The sequence below is a fragment of the Vulpes vulpes genome, chromosome 10 (genome assembly GCF_048418805.1).
Source record: "Vulpes vulpes isolate BD-2025 chromosome 10, VulVul3, whole genome shotgun sequence".
Classification (NCBI taxonomy): domain Eukaryota; kingdom Metazoa; phylum Chordata; class Mammalia; order Carnivora; family Canidae; genus Vulpes; species Vulpes vulpes.
In genome coordinates this window covers 7,723,955-7,739,972 of record NC_132789.1, presented here as the reverse complement: position 1 = coordinate 7,739,972, position 16,018 = coordinate 7,723,955, and the positions used below count along the sequence as shown (strand labels likewise).

At 49.3% G+C, this 16,018-nt stretch overlaps 1 protein-coding gene across 3 annotated transcripts in view; it reads left to right on the top strand.

Moving 5' to 3' along the window:
- Window positions 1-4,545: 4,545 nt before the first annotated feature.
- Window positions 4,546-16,018, top strand: part of LOC112935218 (calcium release-activated calcium channel protein 1) — a 23,734-nt gene continuing 12,261 nt past the window's right edge. For 2 of the 3 annotated variants that reach the window (XM_072722792.1, XM_072722793.1), the window contains exon 1: window positions 4,546-5,122. In XM_072722792.1, coding sequence (XP_072578893.1) covers window positions 4,556-5,122 — 567 coding nt within the window. In that variant the 5' untranslated portion in view covers window positions 4,546-4,555. The remainder of the gene's footprint in view (window positions 5,123-16,018) is intronic. The other variant, XM_072722790.1, reaches the window with a different exon arrangement.

The following is a 16,018-nucleotide window of genomic DNA, read 5'->3' as shown; positions in this document are numbered from 1 at the left end:
CTTGCTAGAATTAAACTGCTTGGATGGGTTTTACTAACTTGCATTTGAACAAAATACCTCCAGAGATGCAGGGGCAGTGTGACTTTGGTGGTGGTTAAATCCCAGGTTCTGGAAACTCACCAGCTGGGTTTAATGTACTGTAGTACTACTTATTGGTTTTCTGCACGTTTCCATCTGTAAAATGGTGATATTAATACCATGGGTTGTAAAAAATTCCAGAGTTAAATATAATATATTCAATATAATAGAATAATAAATAATGAAATAACTTAATAAACTTAATATATACTATGTGGGCACCTACCTGGCTGGCTCAGTCAGTGGAGCATGTGACTCTTGATCTAGGGTTTATGGGTTATGGGATATGGCTTGGGTTAACCCATAACCCATGGGGTTAACCCCATGTTGGACATAGAGGTCACATGAAAATTAAAAAAAATTTTCGGTTAGCTCTGGTGGCGCAGCGGTTTAGCGCCGCCTGCAGCCTGGGGTGTGATCCTGGAGACCCGGAATCAAGTCCCACATCAGGCTCCCTGCATGGAGCCTGCTTCTCCCTCTGCCTGTGTCTTTCTCTCTCTCTCTGAATAAATAAATAAAATCTTTAAAAAATAAAAAAATAAAAAAAAAATTCTTTTTTAAAATTTTTATTTATTTATGATAGTCACGAGAGAGAGAGAGAGGCAGAGACACAGGCAGAGGGAGAAGCAGGCTCCATGCACCGGGAGCCCGACGTGGGATTCGATCCCGGGTCTCCAGGATCGCACCCTGGGCCAAAGGCAGGCGCCAAACCGCTGCGCCACCCAGGGATCCCAAAAAGAGATTTTCTTTGAGAGAGAAAGCACTGGGAGGGGCACCCAGTGTGGAGCCCAATACAGGGGCTGGTTCTCAGGGCCCTGAGATAGTGAACTGAGCCCAAACCAGAAGTCGGTCACTTAACCGACTAAGCCACCCAGACACCCCAAAAATAAAATTTTTTTAAAGATTTTATTTATTTATTCATAAGAGACACACAAAGAGAGGCAGAGACACAGGCAGAGGGAGAAGCAGGCTCCATGCAGGGAGCCCGACGTGGGACTCGATCCAGGGACTCCAGGATCAGGCCCTGGGCCGAAGGCAGGCGCTAAACTGCTGAGCCACCCAGGGATCCCTAAATCTTTTAAAAAACAAATAAAAAAATTAAAAATATGTGTAACAAGTATATAACTATAATTTAATAACATATTAATTATATTTAATATTATATATTACATTATATATGTTACATTTGTATATTACGTGCTTATCATAAATATATAAATTATTTAATAACAAAGGGCTTAACATAATGCCTGTCATTGGTAAGTATGACTTAAATGTTAACTTTTTTTCATCCTATGTTATGTGGAGCTTGAATCTCCAAAGGCAGCTCAGGGCATCTTTGGTCAGCCCTAGGCTGTACCCATTAGCCACAGTGATGGGGCAGCTTGCAGCAACCCTTTCAGTTGGATCTCTATCTGCTCATTCACAAAGTTGACTGAAAAATTGTTTGCCCTTTTTGGGCATAAACCCCCAAAGGTTGAGAACACACCTCCCTGGCCACTAGGGGGAGCCGTACATGGTGTTTGGAGCTGGGGTTCCAAACCTGCTTCTCCACTGGTTAGTGGGGGATGAAGCTGGTGCATCTCAGGTCCCAGCTGGTTCTACCATGGGTATGGAAAAGTTACCACGGGCCCTTCTGGGCTCTAGGACCTAGGGCCGGAAGCAGGGATGCCCAGATGCCTCCCCTCCAAGTCTGGACAGTATTTTAATTTTTTCTGCTCTGTGCATATGGTGGGATTCAAACCCCAGAGAATTAGAAGGAGAGGGGGAGGAGCATGACGGAGGAGTTGGAGAAAGGAAAATTGGCTTCATTCCAGCCCCAAAGCCCCCTGCTGAGCTGCCTTTCCCAGATCCCATTGTTCCTTCTAAATCTGCAAATCTCTCCTAGCAGCTTCCAGCCTCTTCCCCTTTCAGGCCTGGCCTACCCCAGGCCTCCAAATGTTGTGTGTACCCAGTTCTGTCTGAGCAGGGATTCCTTAGGCCCAAGTACCTTTCATTATCTTATTCATTGAACATGCTTCTATTGGGAGTTTCGGGTGTGCCTAACCCTGCGAGAGTCCCTGGGGAGTGCTAGAGGAGTGATTTAAAATGACACAAACTGGGCAACCCGGGTGGCTCAGCAGTTTAGTGCCCGTTTTCAGCCCAGGGCCTGATCCTGGAGACCTGGGATTGAGTCCCACGTTGGGCTCCTTGCATGGAGCCTGCTTCTCTCTCTGCCTGTGTCTGTGCTTCTCTCTCTCTGTCCCTCATGAGTAAATAAATAAAATCTTTAAAAATAAATAAATAAATAAAACATAAAATGACACAAACTGTTGTCTGGGTGCTCATCAGGCTGGGGGTGGGCACATGGACAAACAGGTCAACACACACATTAAGTAGGTGATTTCAGATAGTAATTAGAACTATAAAAAATAAAACAGGGTGAGGTGATAGAACGTGAAATGGGGGATACTTTAGACAGAAAGGGACGGTCTCTCTTTGGAGGTGGTATGTGAACACAGACGGTAAGTAGGTAAGTAGAAGAACAAAGAAAGGCCATCAAAGAAACATGTCCAGTGAGGGGGAGGCTTCAAATTCCAACTTTCCTAGTATTCATGAAAACTCTCAGAAAGGCCTCTGAGGGGCAGCCCTGGTGGCACAGCAGTTTAGCGCTGCCTGCAGCCTGGGGTTTGATTCTGGGGACCCTGCATCGAGTCCCATGTCAGGCTCCCTGCATGGAGCCTGCTTCTCCCTCTGCCTGTGCCTCTGCCTCTCTCTCTCTCTGTCTCTATGAATAAATAAATAAAATCTTAAAAAAAAAAAAGAAAGAAACGAAAGGCCTCTGAGGAATCCCAGAAACTGGGGAGGAATGAGTGGGGGCTTTCAGGTTTATCCCAAAATGTGGGGGAGTGGAAGGACGCTCTCTAGTGGTGACAAGAGTTAAATTTCACCATCACTGACCTGGAATGCCTCATGCTTGTGATTTGTCTGGGCTAATTATGAGTTTCACTCATTCCTCTCTCCCACACTTATTCATTCAACAGATACTTACTAAAGCGCCAAGTGCTATTCTAGATACTACAGGTAGAGTTGTGAAACCAACAGTAAATGTCCCTGCCCTACTGGAGCTCACATCCTAAGGGATAGTCCTAAGCCTAGAATACCACCTCACCTCTGCCTTCCACTATTCCCCAGCTAAACTGCCATCCTAATGCTCCATTAGCCAGATTTGCTGCTTCAGGATCTCTGCACTTGCTGTGCCCTTTCCTTGGAAAGCAGGCTCTTGGCTCTTTGCATCCCTGGGTTCAGGTCTCATCTGAAATGTGACCAAGTCACAAAACTGTAAACTTATTTTCGTATTACCTATTGTCCCCACTAAAAATATAAGAGTCCATGAGGTTCCTCTCGGATCCCTCAGCTTCACACTTAATAAACGCTCATTAAACGCTTGCTGAGTGGGTTTGAACATTCACTCACTTAAAAAATATGTATTGGGACACCTAGATGGCTCAGTTGTTGAGTGTCTGCCTTCGGCTCAGGGCATGATCCCCTGTCCAGGGATCAAGTCCTGCATCAGGCTCCCTATAGGGAGCCTGCTTCCTCTGCCTGCGTCTCTGCCTCTCTGTCTCTCATACATAAATAAAATCTTTAAAAATCTTTATTTATTTTTAAATAAAAATAAAAAATATCTAGCAGGTGTCAGCCTGCATATTACACAGCAGACACCGGTGAACCATTATGTGAACAAATAACAAAACAGATGAAAAAAATCCCTGCCCAGAGCATTCTAAAATTAAAATTACAACCCCCACGGGGCGCCTCGGTGGCCCAGTCGGTTTCGCATCTGACTCTGGGTTTCCATAGGGTGAACTCAGGGTCGCGTGATGGAGGCCCCTGCCTGCCTCCAGGCTCATCGTGTAGAGTCCACTTGGGGGCTCGCTCGCCCTCTGCCCCTCCCCCTGCGCGCCTGCGCCCTCGCTCTAAGAAGTTGTACTAACTGTAAAGATTTGCAGTATTAGTGCAGATCTGCACCATTCACCGCGTTTACCCTGCTTTGTTTTTTCCATACATTTATCACGTCGACTGGTGATACAGAAGTGTTGGCACCAAGTAGTTGCTCAGTAAGAACAGACTGAACGGACTCTAGGCCTCGGCCTGCCTCCCGCCTGCTTCCCCCCCGCCACGCGGCAGACCTTCAGCCACATGGTTCCAAGGGGGAACGGGCCTTAGGCGGCGGCGAGAGCTGACCTAAGGCGGCCCGACCCGGGAGTCCGAGCTCCGGGCGAAGGGCCAGCGGAGCAGCTGGGGAGACGCGAGGCCCCGCGGAGCGCGCTGAGCCTCGCCAGAGACGGTGGGCGGGGCCGTCGGAGGGCGCGAGTCACGTGACCCGCTCCTGCCCCGCCCACCTCCTCGGGGCGGGGTCTCCGGAGCGGGCCGGGGCGCATGCTAATCACCCCGAGGCTGCGGCCAATCGCGGCGCGCGCCGAGGGCCCGGGCCATGGATCTCGGACGCTGGCTTGCGCGCAAGCTCGCGTCGGGGCGGCCCCAGGCTTCTTGCAAGCGGCGCGGCGGGCCTGCGAGGTGGGGCTGCGACGGCTCCCTCGACCTCCTCCTCGTCCTCGGCGGCCCGCCGAGTCAGGCCCGGCCCGCGCGGGGGGCAGGCGGCTGCTGCCTCGGGCGGAGGCGGAGGCGGGGGTGCGGCGGCGGGCAGGGGCCGCTGCCTTCGCTGGAGCCCCAGCCGGCCCGCGCCTTTGCACCGTGCTCCATGCATCCGGAGCCCGCCCCGCCCCCGAACAGCAGCAGCCCCGAGCTTCCCCTCAGCGGAGGCAGCACCACCAGCGGCAGCCGCCGGAGCCGCCGCCGCAGCGGGGACGGGGAGCCCCCGGGGTCGCCGCCCCCGCCAGCCGCCGTCACCTACCCGGACTGGATCGGCCAGACTTACTCCGAGGTGATGAGCCTCAACGAGCACTCGATGCAGGCGCTGTCCTGGCGCAAGCTCTACTTGAGCCGCGCCAAGCTCAAAGCCTCCAGCCGGACCTCTGCTCTGCTCTCCGGCTTCGCCATGGTGAGCTCGGGCCGCCCTGCCCTGCCCCCCCCCCCCCCGGTCCTGGCCGCTCACTCCGCAGCCCCGACGGGGCCCACCGGGGGCCGGCTGGGCTGGCCGGGCGGACGGGGGGGTTCGAGGAAGATCGGGGAGAAAGGTGTCCTGGATGCTGGAGGGTCCAGAGGTACTGGACCTGAGGAGAGGCGGGCGACAAGTGACATCGGTGTGGGAGATTGGATGTCGGACACATGTCCGGGGTGGGGGCTCAGGTGCCTCCAGATGGGCGAGTTTGATGCAGCAGGTGGGGAGAAAGCAGAATCTGTGAAGTAGATCTATGAAGACAATCCCACATGTGTTCAGGGGCAAAGGAAGGACGGAAGGGGTCTGAGCTCCGTGGGAGCAGGTGTCAGGAAGTGGGGAGGAGTCGGACCCCTGCGCTTTCTTGTGACCCCACACTTGAGGCCAGAACATATTAGCCACCTCCTTCTTTCAGCTAGTAGAGGGGATTTCCTGACACGCTTTCTCCCACTGCACTTTCCGAGAGCCCGAGCCTAGGGTTTTGACAACTACTCTCCACCCTCAGTTTCTTCCCCAGAAACTTGCCATTGAGTCATTGGATGTGGGGGAGGAGGGTGGGACGTGTTCCCCTTCAATGGGCTTTCAAGTGATTTGGGTGGAGGGTCAGGCGTAGTTTCCTCCTCCCCCGCCCAGCTGAGCTGGAGTGAGGGCTGGGGTAGGTGAGGCCGCAGGTTGGGCTGAGAAGTGGTCCTAAGGGCGCCTTCAGGCCCGGAGTCTGCGACGTCAGGGCCTGCAGAACAATTTACAATTATCACTGCGTGACATCAGCCTGTGTGAGTGGGGTCTGCCCTCCTCTCCCAAGGTTTCTAGCCCTAAGCACTCCTGCCACCCCAGTGAGTGAGCTAAGCCCTGGCCTTGAGGGAGGGAGTGGCTGCACCCTTGTGTTTTCTTGGGAGTGTGTCTGGTACTCTCCCTGTGTTCTACAAACAAGTGGGCCGACCGCTGGAGCCTGAACTTTTAGAAGCCCTGAGCAGGCCCAGCGTACACTGGACCTCAGTGAAAAAGCCAGGTGATTGAGGGTGAGGAACAGCTCCGCTCGCTCTGCCACATGCTGCCAGTGAGACCTCAGGCACATTTCTCCCTGGATTTTTTTTTTTTTCTCTCTCTGGATTTGGATTTCTGAGAGGGGATGAGAGAATCTGCATGTTTGTGTAAGGGAGTGGCACACTAGTTTTTAGTTTAGGTCATATGATGGATTTCTAATCTGTCCCAATTCCTTAGAGACTAGTCTCTGCCTTTGCCTAAAGAATCTGTAAGACTAGCCGACATTTATCATTTACCTGTACTAGGCATTGTTGAGGCTCCCTAAACTTCCACACTAACTCCTCAACTGCCCTTTGAGATGGTTATGTCACAGGACTTTCCCATGGCCATACAGCTAGTCTGCTAGAGCAGGATCCTGAGTCTTCTGGCATCCAGAACCATCTTGGGCACTTACGCCTTTTGTGGTGTATAGAGTTCTTTTTTTTTTTTTTTTAGATTTTATTTATTTACTCATGAGACACACACACACACACAGAGGCAGAGACACAGGCAGAGGGAGAAGCAGGCCCCATGCAGGGAGCCTGACATGGGACTTGATCCCGGTCTCCAGGATCACACCCTGGGCCAAAGGCAGGTGCCAAACCACTGAGCCACCCAGGGATCCCCCGATGCAGGATTTGATCCCCGGGTCTCCAGGATCATGCCCTGGGCCGAAGGCAGGCACCAAACCATTGAGCCACCCAGGGATCCCATGTTCTGATCATTGTCCAGCCAGGTGAGGTGTTCGGACCCAGTCTCCTAGGAAATGAGAAATAGAGCAGGAAAGTTTCTTTTTTTTTTTTTAGTTTATTTATTTATTCATGAGAGACACAGAGAGAGAGAGGCAGAGACATAGGCAGAGGGAGAAGCAGGCTCATGCAGGGAGCCCGACATGGGACTCGATCCCCGGTCCCCAGGGTCAAGCCCCAGGCTGAAGGCGGCGCTAAACCACTGGGCCACCCAGGGATCCCCAGGAAAGTTTCTTTTAAGAGAAATAAAATGTTACAGTTGGGAGGAGAGGGAATGACACCATTAGCTTTTAGAGCTGTGATCTGTGTTTAAGATGGTAGCACACCTGTTCCCCTTTTTCTTGGGGTCATAAATGCATAGCTTTTCAGGCTCCTTCCCACTCCAGGAGAAGTGAGGATCTGCTGGGTGGTGCTTTCTTGCCCTCTTCCTAATCAAATGGCACCTTTTCTGTTAAAAACAGTGCAGGAAGTCAGGAGGCAGGGGCAGCCAGTGGCATTGGGTGGGCTTCAGCTCACCCAGAATGTATCTTGGGGGCCTTTATTTTCCCTGGTCAGGGTGAAGAAGGCTTCCTGGCTCTGCAGATGAACTCCCCAAAGTTCTGGCAGGGAGGGGCTGAACCCCATCACAGCATCTATTCTGGGGAAGCAGTTATAAGAGGAGTAACTGTTTGCTGTGAGTCTATAAATCTATGGGAGAAGTGGAGTGGGGGGTGGACAGACAGACCCAAGAGGCAGGCAAGTCTGCTTGTGCCCCCCAACCCCGCTACAGACTCCCAGCCTTGTGAGTCTCTGAGAGGATGGGGTGCCACACAGCCCGGCACCATGGAAACAGAGTGAGCAAGTTTCCTGGACTACTCTCCCTTGGCCTGTGAGTCAGCACAACCAACTTCCTGCCCCCAGAGGGCTTCCTTCCTAGAGACCTGGAAAACCAGAGGCACTGATGTGATCTCTGATCTCCGAGGGTAGGAGAGTTGGCAAGGCTGCCAGTATCACCTGTTCAGCAAATGAGATTGAAGGAGGGTCTCCCAAGAGCCTGGAGGGGATTGAGAGACTCCCCGTCATAGGTGAAAAGGCCTGGCCAGGTGCCCTGGTGTGGTGGAGAGATAAGGCTGTGGGATCTCAGACAAGCGATATTCTCTGGAGCCAGTTTTTTCATGTGGACAAGGAGGGATACATATCCTGCTGTGCCATGGATTGTGTGAGGATTCATTATGAGTCCCAATTGAGCCCACAAAAGGTTTAGAAATTTTCAGGATTTTTTTTTTTTTTTTTTGAGATTTTATTTATTTATTCATGAGAGACACAGAGAGAAAGAGAGGCAAAGACACAGGCAGAGGGAGAAGCAGGCTCCATGCAGGGAGCCTGATGTGGGACTCGATCCCGGGACTCCAGAATCATGCCCTGGGCCAAAGGCAGGAGCTAAACCGTTGAGCCATCCAGGGATCCTTTTTTTTTTTTTTTTTTTTTTTAAGATTTTATTTATTCATTCATGAGAGACACAGAGAGAGGCAGAGAGAGAAGCCCGATGTGGGATTCGATCCTGGAACCCCAGGATTACACCTTGGGCCGAAGGGAGGTGCTCAACCACTAGTCACCCAGGTGTCCCAGAAATTTTCAGGATCTGATCATAGACATCTTAGGTGGACCCTCTGTAGTCTGCACACAAGAGTCCCACTCCTGACAGCATTTCTAGAAACAATAGGCTTTTGCTGGGCTCAGCATCCAGACTTCCAAACCAGGGTCCCTGGATGTAGCACATGATCAGCTGTAGCTGGTCCCTGGATGTAGCACATGATCAGCACCTGTAGGTGCTGCTTGAGCCGAGGGTACCCTCATGGGCCATGACTCAGGGCATCTGTGCCTCAGTTTATCTCTGTGAGGGGCAGCCTGACCTTGCATCCTGCAGGACTATGGTAAGCAGACTGGCAGTCTTGGTTTGCTGGGGAGGGGCAGGCTGTAATGTTAGCCTAAGCAGAAGATAATTGGGAATGTCAGCCTGCTGCCGTAAACAAAATGCTTTCCACGACCTGGGATCAATTATTTTTGGATTATCTGCCTCCTCAAGTTCTCTGCCCGCCAGAACCCTTTTGTTCCTAGGTTCCAGAGCGGGTTCAGAAGTTGCTTGGAATTTCTATGAAAATTAGTTGGAGGGAAGAGCTGAAATCATAAGACATTGAGCCTCTGGGATATGTTCAGAATTCAGGGGGCATGAAGATGAGTGAGAAATTACTATTATTATTCACAGTGCTAATTACTAATAGTAATTACTGCTTTTGTTGATTGAGCTTTTGTAATAGGCTGGACATTGTGCTAAGTATTTTACTCGTACCATCTCTTGGGATCTTCACACAACCTGGAAGGATAAGTGCTTGTCCCTGGTGAATAACTTGCCCAAGTTTACTTGGCTGGTAAGCTGCAAAGCCCTGTGACCCTGGTGTAGCCCCATTGTGGAAGAGGACTTAGAGTGGTAGGAGGACAGTGCTGGGAGGCGCCAGTATGACAGAGCAAAGTAAGAACAAGGACTTGAACCAGACAACTTGGGTTCCAGTTCTGGCTCCACCCCTTATAACCATGAGATCCTGGAAAAAATTTTTAATGTCTCTGGGCCTACTATAGTAGTACCTACCTCATAGGGTTGGTGTGAGCATTCATTGAATTAGTATTTGCAAAGCACTTAGAATGTACCTGGCCCAGGTTTTGGGGAATCTCCCTCACCCTTGTTCTCATGGGACTGCTTTAAAAGGGTTAACTTAGGGCAGCCCGGGTGGCTCAGCGGTTAGCGCCGCCTACAGCCCAGGGCCTGATCCTGGAGAGCCAGGATCGAGTCCCACGTGAGGCTCCCTGCATGGAGCCTGCTTCTCCCTCTGCTTGTGTCTCTGCCTCTCTCTCTCTCTCTCTCTCTCTCTCTCTCTCTCTCTCTCTCTCTCTCCTCTCCTCTCTATGTATTCTCATGAATAAATAAATAAAATCTTTAAAAAAATAAAAATAAAAGGGTTAACTTAGGGACACCTGGGTGGCTCAGCACTTTAGCCCCACCTTCAGCCCAGGGTGTGACCCTAGAGACCCGTGATGGAGTCCCACATTGGGCTCCCTGCATGGAGCCTGCTTCTCCCTCTGCCTGTGTCTCTGCACCTCTTTCTCTCTGTGTCTCTCATGAATAAATAAATAAAATCTTAAAAAAAAAAAGGTGAATCTAGTCAGGGAAGATGTTACAGGACCTTGGCTGGCTGTTTAAGAAGTATAAACTCTTTATGTAGGCAATAGGCAGCCATGCAAGGTTTTGGAGGGAGTTACATGATGAATTCTAGAATAATCTTCATGATGTTACTATTTACTAACTTCCAGGTAGGAGACTAGACCCATTTCTTTCCTTCTAATTTAGTCCTCAGATCAACTCTTAAAGGTACATACATAGATAAACTAGGGCTTGGGGCGCCTGGGTGGCTCTGTTGGTTAAGCATCGGGCTTCATTCAGCTCAGGTCATGATCTCAAGGTCCTAGGATTGAGCTCAGCAAAAGTCTGCTTCTCCCTCTGCCCCTTCCTTGCTTGTGCTCTCTCTGTATCTCTCTCAAGTAAATAAAATATTTTAAAACAAAACAAAAAAAAACCCCTAAGGCTCATAAGAACATAGAGATTAAAATATCCAGCTAGTAGAATTCAAGGCCTGGTCTGACTTGGATCCATTTCTACTTAACTGCTCTTTGGCTGCTGTGAGCTGGTTGATAGCTGGGCCTTTGAATCCTTCCAGATGTGCAGTTCTGCACTCTGGGCTGTTTATAAATGGAAATTTGTCGAGTGCCCCAAGGGGAGGGCACTCTTTGCCTAGCTGAGGAGCCTTTTGTGAAATTTCATTAAGTGCCTGTCATGCATTTCTGGAATTTTCACTGGGAACCATGTTGAGTTCTGCTGGTGTTGGGTTCAGGGCTGGTGAAGGAGAACTCTAGGATTTCTCAAGGTGGCATGATGGTGATCAGTGTTTGGGGTTAAGGTAGGGTCCCTTGGAGAAGTAAAATCCAGGTTTAAGCAAGAGCCAGCAGGTTTCTCTCTAACAGGACTTCTGGATAGCCTTTCATAAATCTTATTTTATTTTATTTTTAAGTAATCTTTACACCCAACTTGGGGCTTGAACCCACAATCCTAACATCAAAAGTCATACATTCCACTGATGGAGCCAGCCAGGCACCCCTTGGGTAGCCTTTACTATTACTCCCCGAAGGGATGTCACAGACTAGTAGGACCACAGATTCCTTTCTTCAGAGGAGAATCTTGTGGGACTGTGATTTGACAGTCAGCCCACTTTGGTTTTTGAGCATTGGTCTGTTCAGAAATCAGCCAGCTTTTTCTTTAAAGGGCCAGATAATAAATATTTTCAGCTTTATAGGGTACACAGTCTTGGTGGTAAACTACTCAATTCTGCCATTTAGGCTCAAAAACAGCCACAGAGGATGGGGAAATGAATAGATTTGGGTGTATGCCAATAAAACTTTATTTACAAAAATTAAGCACCTACCCCTCAAAAAAATGTTAGTGCTACCTGAGGTGTCTGTATCCTTATAAATGAGATCTGTTTTAATACAATGTGTATATTATAAATGCATAAAAAGACAAAATTAAAAAGTTGAAAGGAGGAGCTAAATAAATGAATATCATTGGAAGTTCTAATATGATCTTCCCGACGGATCACCAAGGATTGTCCATCAAATATGTTAGAGAAACATGGAGCTGAAATACCCGAAGATTGGGTCTTACATTCATTTATTTCTTCTTTTCCTTTTTTAAGATTTTTTTTATTTATTCATGAGAGACACACACACAGAGAGAGAGAGAGAGAGGGGCAGAGACGCAGGCAGAGGGAGAAGCAGACTCCATGCAGGGAGCCCCATGTGGGACTCGATCCCAGGACTCCAGGATCACGCCCTGGGCCAAAGGCAGGTGCCAAACCGCTGAGCTACCCAGGGATTCCCCCTCATTTATTTCTTCAACAATATTTTACTAGAGGGATAAACCCTAGTGTTGGATGCTGGAAAAACCGTGGGGAGTAAGAGTAGAGTGGAGAAAACAAGTCGTGTAACTATGACTTTAGGACATGTTTGGTAAGTGATGTTGGGGAAGCATGTATGGAAGGATACATATTACAGTCTTATTTCCCTAAATGTTTGGTGCCTGCCATCCTCCCTGGGGTGGGGATTTTGCTGTCCTACTTCCTGCTCTCTCCCCAGCGGAGCCTCAAGATCCTCCAGGCACATAGTAAGCTCTCAGTACATATTTCCGCCAATGGGTCAATGATCCCGTCCTCACCTGGGAGGCCACAGAGCAGGGGTGACTTGGGAGGTAAAACCTGGGGAAGTTGGAATTAGATGTACAGAAAGCCTAGGCCTGTCCTCCCTGGAACCTGCAGGTTCAGACTATTTGGCTTATGACATAAGTTTAGTGAATTGCAACCAGCATTTTTTTTTTTTTAATGAAATAAGAATGGAACAAAATAGTAGTATGCACTGGTTGTTGTAAGGATAGGATATATCAGCGTCCTTTAAGGGGAAGTATTGTTTGGGGAAACTTTTGTTTCTGCCATAAATGTGTGTCTATTTATAGAAACATTTGAAGTACTGGACTATAGTGGTCAAAAGAGTTTGTAAACTACTAGACTAGGCCTCGATCCTGTCTTAATAGATGGTTTGCAGTTGAGGTAGGACTGGCAGGCCCAGACAGCTCTGGTTGACCCTGGGTGACTGTGCTTGGCAGCCCTTGTGTCCCAGGCTGCAGCCTAAAAGAGTGACCAGTGAACCCTAGGCTTGGAAAAGGACAGTTGGATTTCCCAACTGTGGATGCTGGGATCAGGCCAGGCATAGGAGGGCTGCCTTGGAAGAGCCTAGAAGTCCAGATGCCAGGTGGTGGGGGTGTCCATGGAGCTCAGCAGGAGTGAGGAAAGGTGGTTGGCATTTGGGCGGAGCAGGCAAATGCCTGGCAAAGCCAGGCAGGCACCACTCCTTGCAGAGTCATGTGGTCCTCTTCTTGGCTCATGCTTGAAATTTGGCATCCCAGTGGCTCCTGTGCGGGATTCATGGACCAGTGTGCGGTGGAGCTGGCATTCTAACTTCCTTCCTATCCCTGTAGGCCCCATGTGGCCAGGTTCAAGCAGGCCCTTGGCTGGCTGGAGCTGTTTATTTTGGGTTAACGGGCCCAGCACTCTGGCTATATTTACCTTGTGAAGCTGCTTGCAATCTGATATGATCTGATCTCTCTGGGACTCAGCTGGGGCCCTGGGTGTCGCCTGCCAGCTTTAGCAAGGCCCCCTTGAATTCATTGTCCCAGTCTGCGGGGAGATTTCCCCAAGAGGGAAGCATTCTGGAAAAAACAGTGGCTCATATTCCTGGGAATGCTTTTCATCAGGATCCAAGATGTGTGCCATCTATTCCTTTTCCACAATATACCTTTCTGCAGCCCCATGGCACTGAACTTGGTTCCCAGTGTGGGAAAGGTACATACAGCCAGCCTGTATGGTCAAAGTCCCAGCAATTGTAGGGGCTGGTGAGGGTGATGGGGTTTCTTCCAGAGCTTGGCAGCAGGGTCTTTCCTCTTCCTTGGAGTGGCCAGCCTCTCCCCACCTCAAAACCTCAGGGAAGGCTGGCTAGTTCTGGTGTCTCCAGGCCGGGTATGTCATGGTAGCTGTGATTTCTGGTCCTAGATCCTCTGAGTGTGACAAATGATACAGAAAGGGTGGTCTCTGTCCCGCCAAGGTAGCCATCTGGCCCAGTGTGATTTGGAACACACTTTCTCCTTATGGCCTAGGTTTGGAGCTGGGGCAGACGAGGCCCAGAGTGGGGATCCGACTTCCTCACCTACCCCAGAGGGCAGAACCGTGGCTCACGGGGTCTGTTCTCTCCAGCCTGAGCTGACAGTGTCCCCGAGCTATTCTTTTTCTTTTTTTTATATTTTATTTATTTAAGCAATTTGTACAGTGTGAGCCTCAAACTCAGGACACCAAGAGCTACATTTTCTGAGCCAGGCAGATGCCCTGGGCTATTTCTCTTCTGCTTCAAGACCCCTGCTTTTCTTTCTTCCTCCCTTCCTTTTCTTTTCTTTTCTTTTCTTTCTTTTCTTTTTTTTCTTTTCTTTTCTTTTCTTTTCTTTTCTTTTCTTTTCTCTTTCTTTCTTTCTTTCTTTCTCTTTCTTTCTTTCTTTCTTTCTTTCTTTCTTTCTTTCTTTCTTTCTTTCTTTCTTTCTTTCTTTTCTGTTTTATTTATTCATTTGAAAGAGAGAGAGAGAATGGATGAGCAAGAAAGGGAGAGGGAGAAGCAGACTCCCCACTGAGCAGGGAGCAGGGAGAGGGAGCATGATCCCAGGATCATGACCTGAGCTGAAGGTAGATGCTTCACTGACCAAGCTGCCCAGGTTCCCCCCTGCTTTTCTTTTTCTTTTTTTAAAGATTTATTTATTCATGAGAGACAGAGAGAGTCAGAGACATAGGCAGAGGGAGGAGAAGCAGGCTCCATGTAAGGAGCCCGATGTGGGACTGGATCCCGGAACCCTGGGATCACACCCTGAGCTGAAGGCAGACTCTCAACCGCTGAGCCACCCAGGCATCCCTGCTTTTTTTTTTTTTTTAACTAAAATTGATTTCTTTCTTTCTTTTCCTTCCTTCCTTCCTTCCTTCCTTCCTTCCTTCCTTCCTTCCTACCTTCCCTCCCTCCCTTTTGTTTACTTAACAGAGAGCGAGTGCACTAGCAGGGAGAGTGGCAGAGGGGCTTGATCCCAGGACCCTGGGATCATGACTTAAGCTGAAGGCAGACACTTAATCATCTGAGCCACCCAGGCATCCCCTTTTTAACTAAAATTTCTTGAGCACCTCCTGTGGTCTGGCCAGGTGTCAAATGCTTACATATCAGGACCTCATCTCTTGTCTCCTCAGCGACCATCTTAGTCCATCTGGGCTGCTGTAACAAAATAGCAGACTGTGTGACTTATAAACAACAGATGTTTATTTCCTCACATTTCTGGAGGCTAAAAGTCCAAGATTGAGGGGCTGGCTTCCTAATTCACAGCTGCCATCTACTCTGCCCTCCCATCCCAGGAGGGGCAAGGCATTCTCTGGGCTCTCTTATTTGTTTATTTATTAAGATTTTATTTATTTATTCATGAGAGACACAGAGAGAGAAAGGCAGAGACATAGGCAGAGAGAGAAGCAGGCTCCATGCAAGGAGCCCAGTGTGGGACTCCATCCCAGGACTCCAGGATCACAACCTGAGCCGAAGGCAGACGCTTAACTGCTGAGCCACTCAGGCATCCCTGGGCTCTCTTTTTTAAAGGCACTAATCTGGGCACCTGGGTGGCTCAGCGGTTGAGCAGCTACCTTTGGCTCAGGTCATGATCCCGGGGTCCTGGGATCCAGTCCTGCATCAGGTTCCTTGCAGGGAGCCTGCCTCTCCCTCTGCTTATGTCTCTGCCTCTCTCTGTGTCTCATAAATAAATAAATAAAATATTTTAAAAAAAATAAAGGCACTAATAAAGGGGGCACCAGGGTGACTAAGTTGAATAAGCATCTGCCTTCAGTTTAGGTCATGATTTGAGCATCTTGGGATTGAGTTCTGCATCGGGCTCCCTGCTCAGAGGAGAATGTGCTTCTCCCTCTCCATCTGCTGCTCCCCCTGCTTGTACGTGCGCTCTCTCTCTCAAATAAAAAAAAAATTTTTTTTTAAGGCACTAATCCTCATGTCCTAATCACCTCCCAAAGGTCCCACCTCCTAGCACCATCACCTTTGGGGGTGAATTTAGAAGGAGCATAACATAGTAGCGCTCATGTGAGAACAGAGCTCTATTCCCTCCTTTGCACACAGGCTTTAGTGCCAAGTGGACTTGAGTTCAGAGCTTCCACTTAGCAGTACTTCTAACCCCTGGGGCACCTGACCTCAACTCTCTGAGGCTGTTTCCTCATTTGTAAAAGAATAATAATGGGGCTCAGTCAGTTAAGCAGCTAAGCTGATGCCTTCATCTCTGGTCCTGATCTTAGCTCATTGAACGCTTATAACAACCATGAGTGGGCTCCTGTTGTATAAATGTAGCACAGAG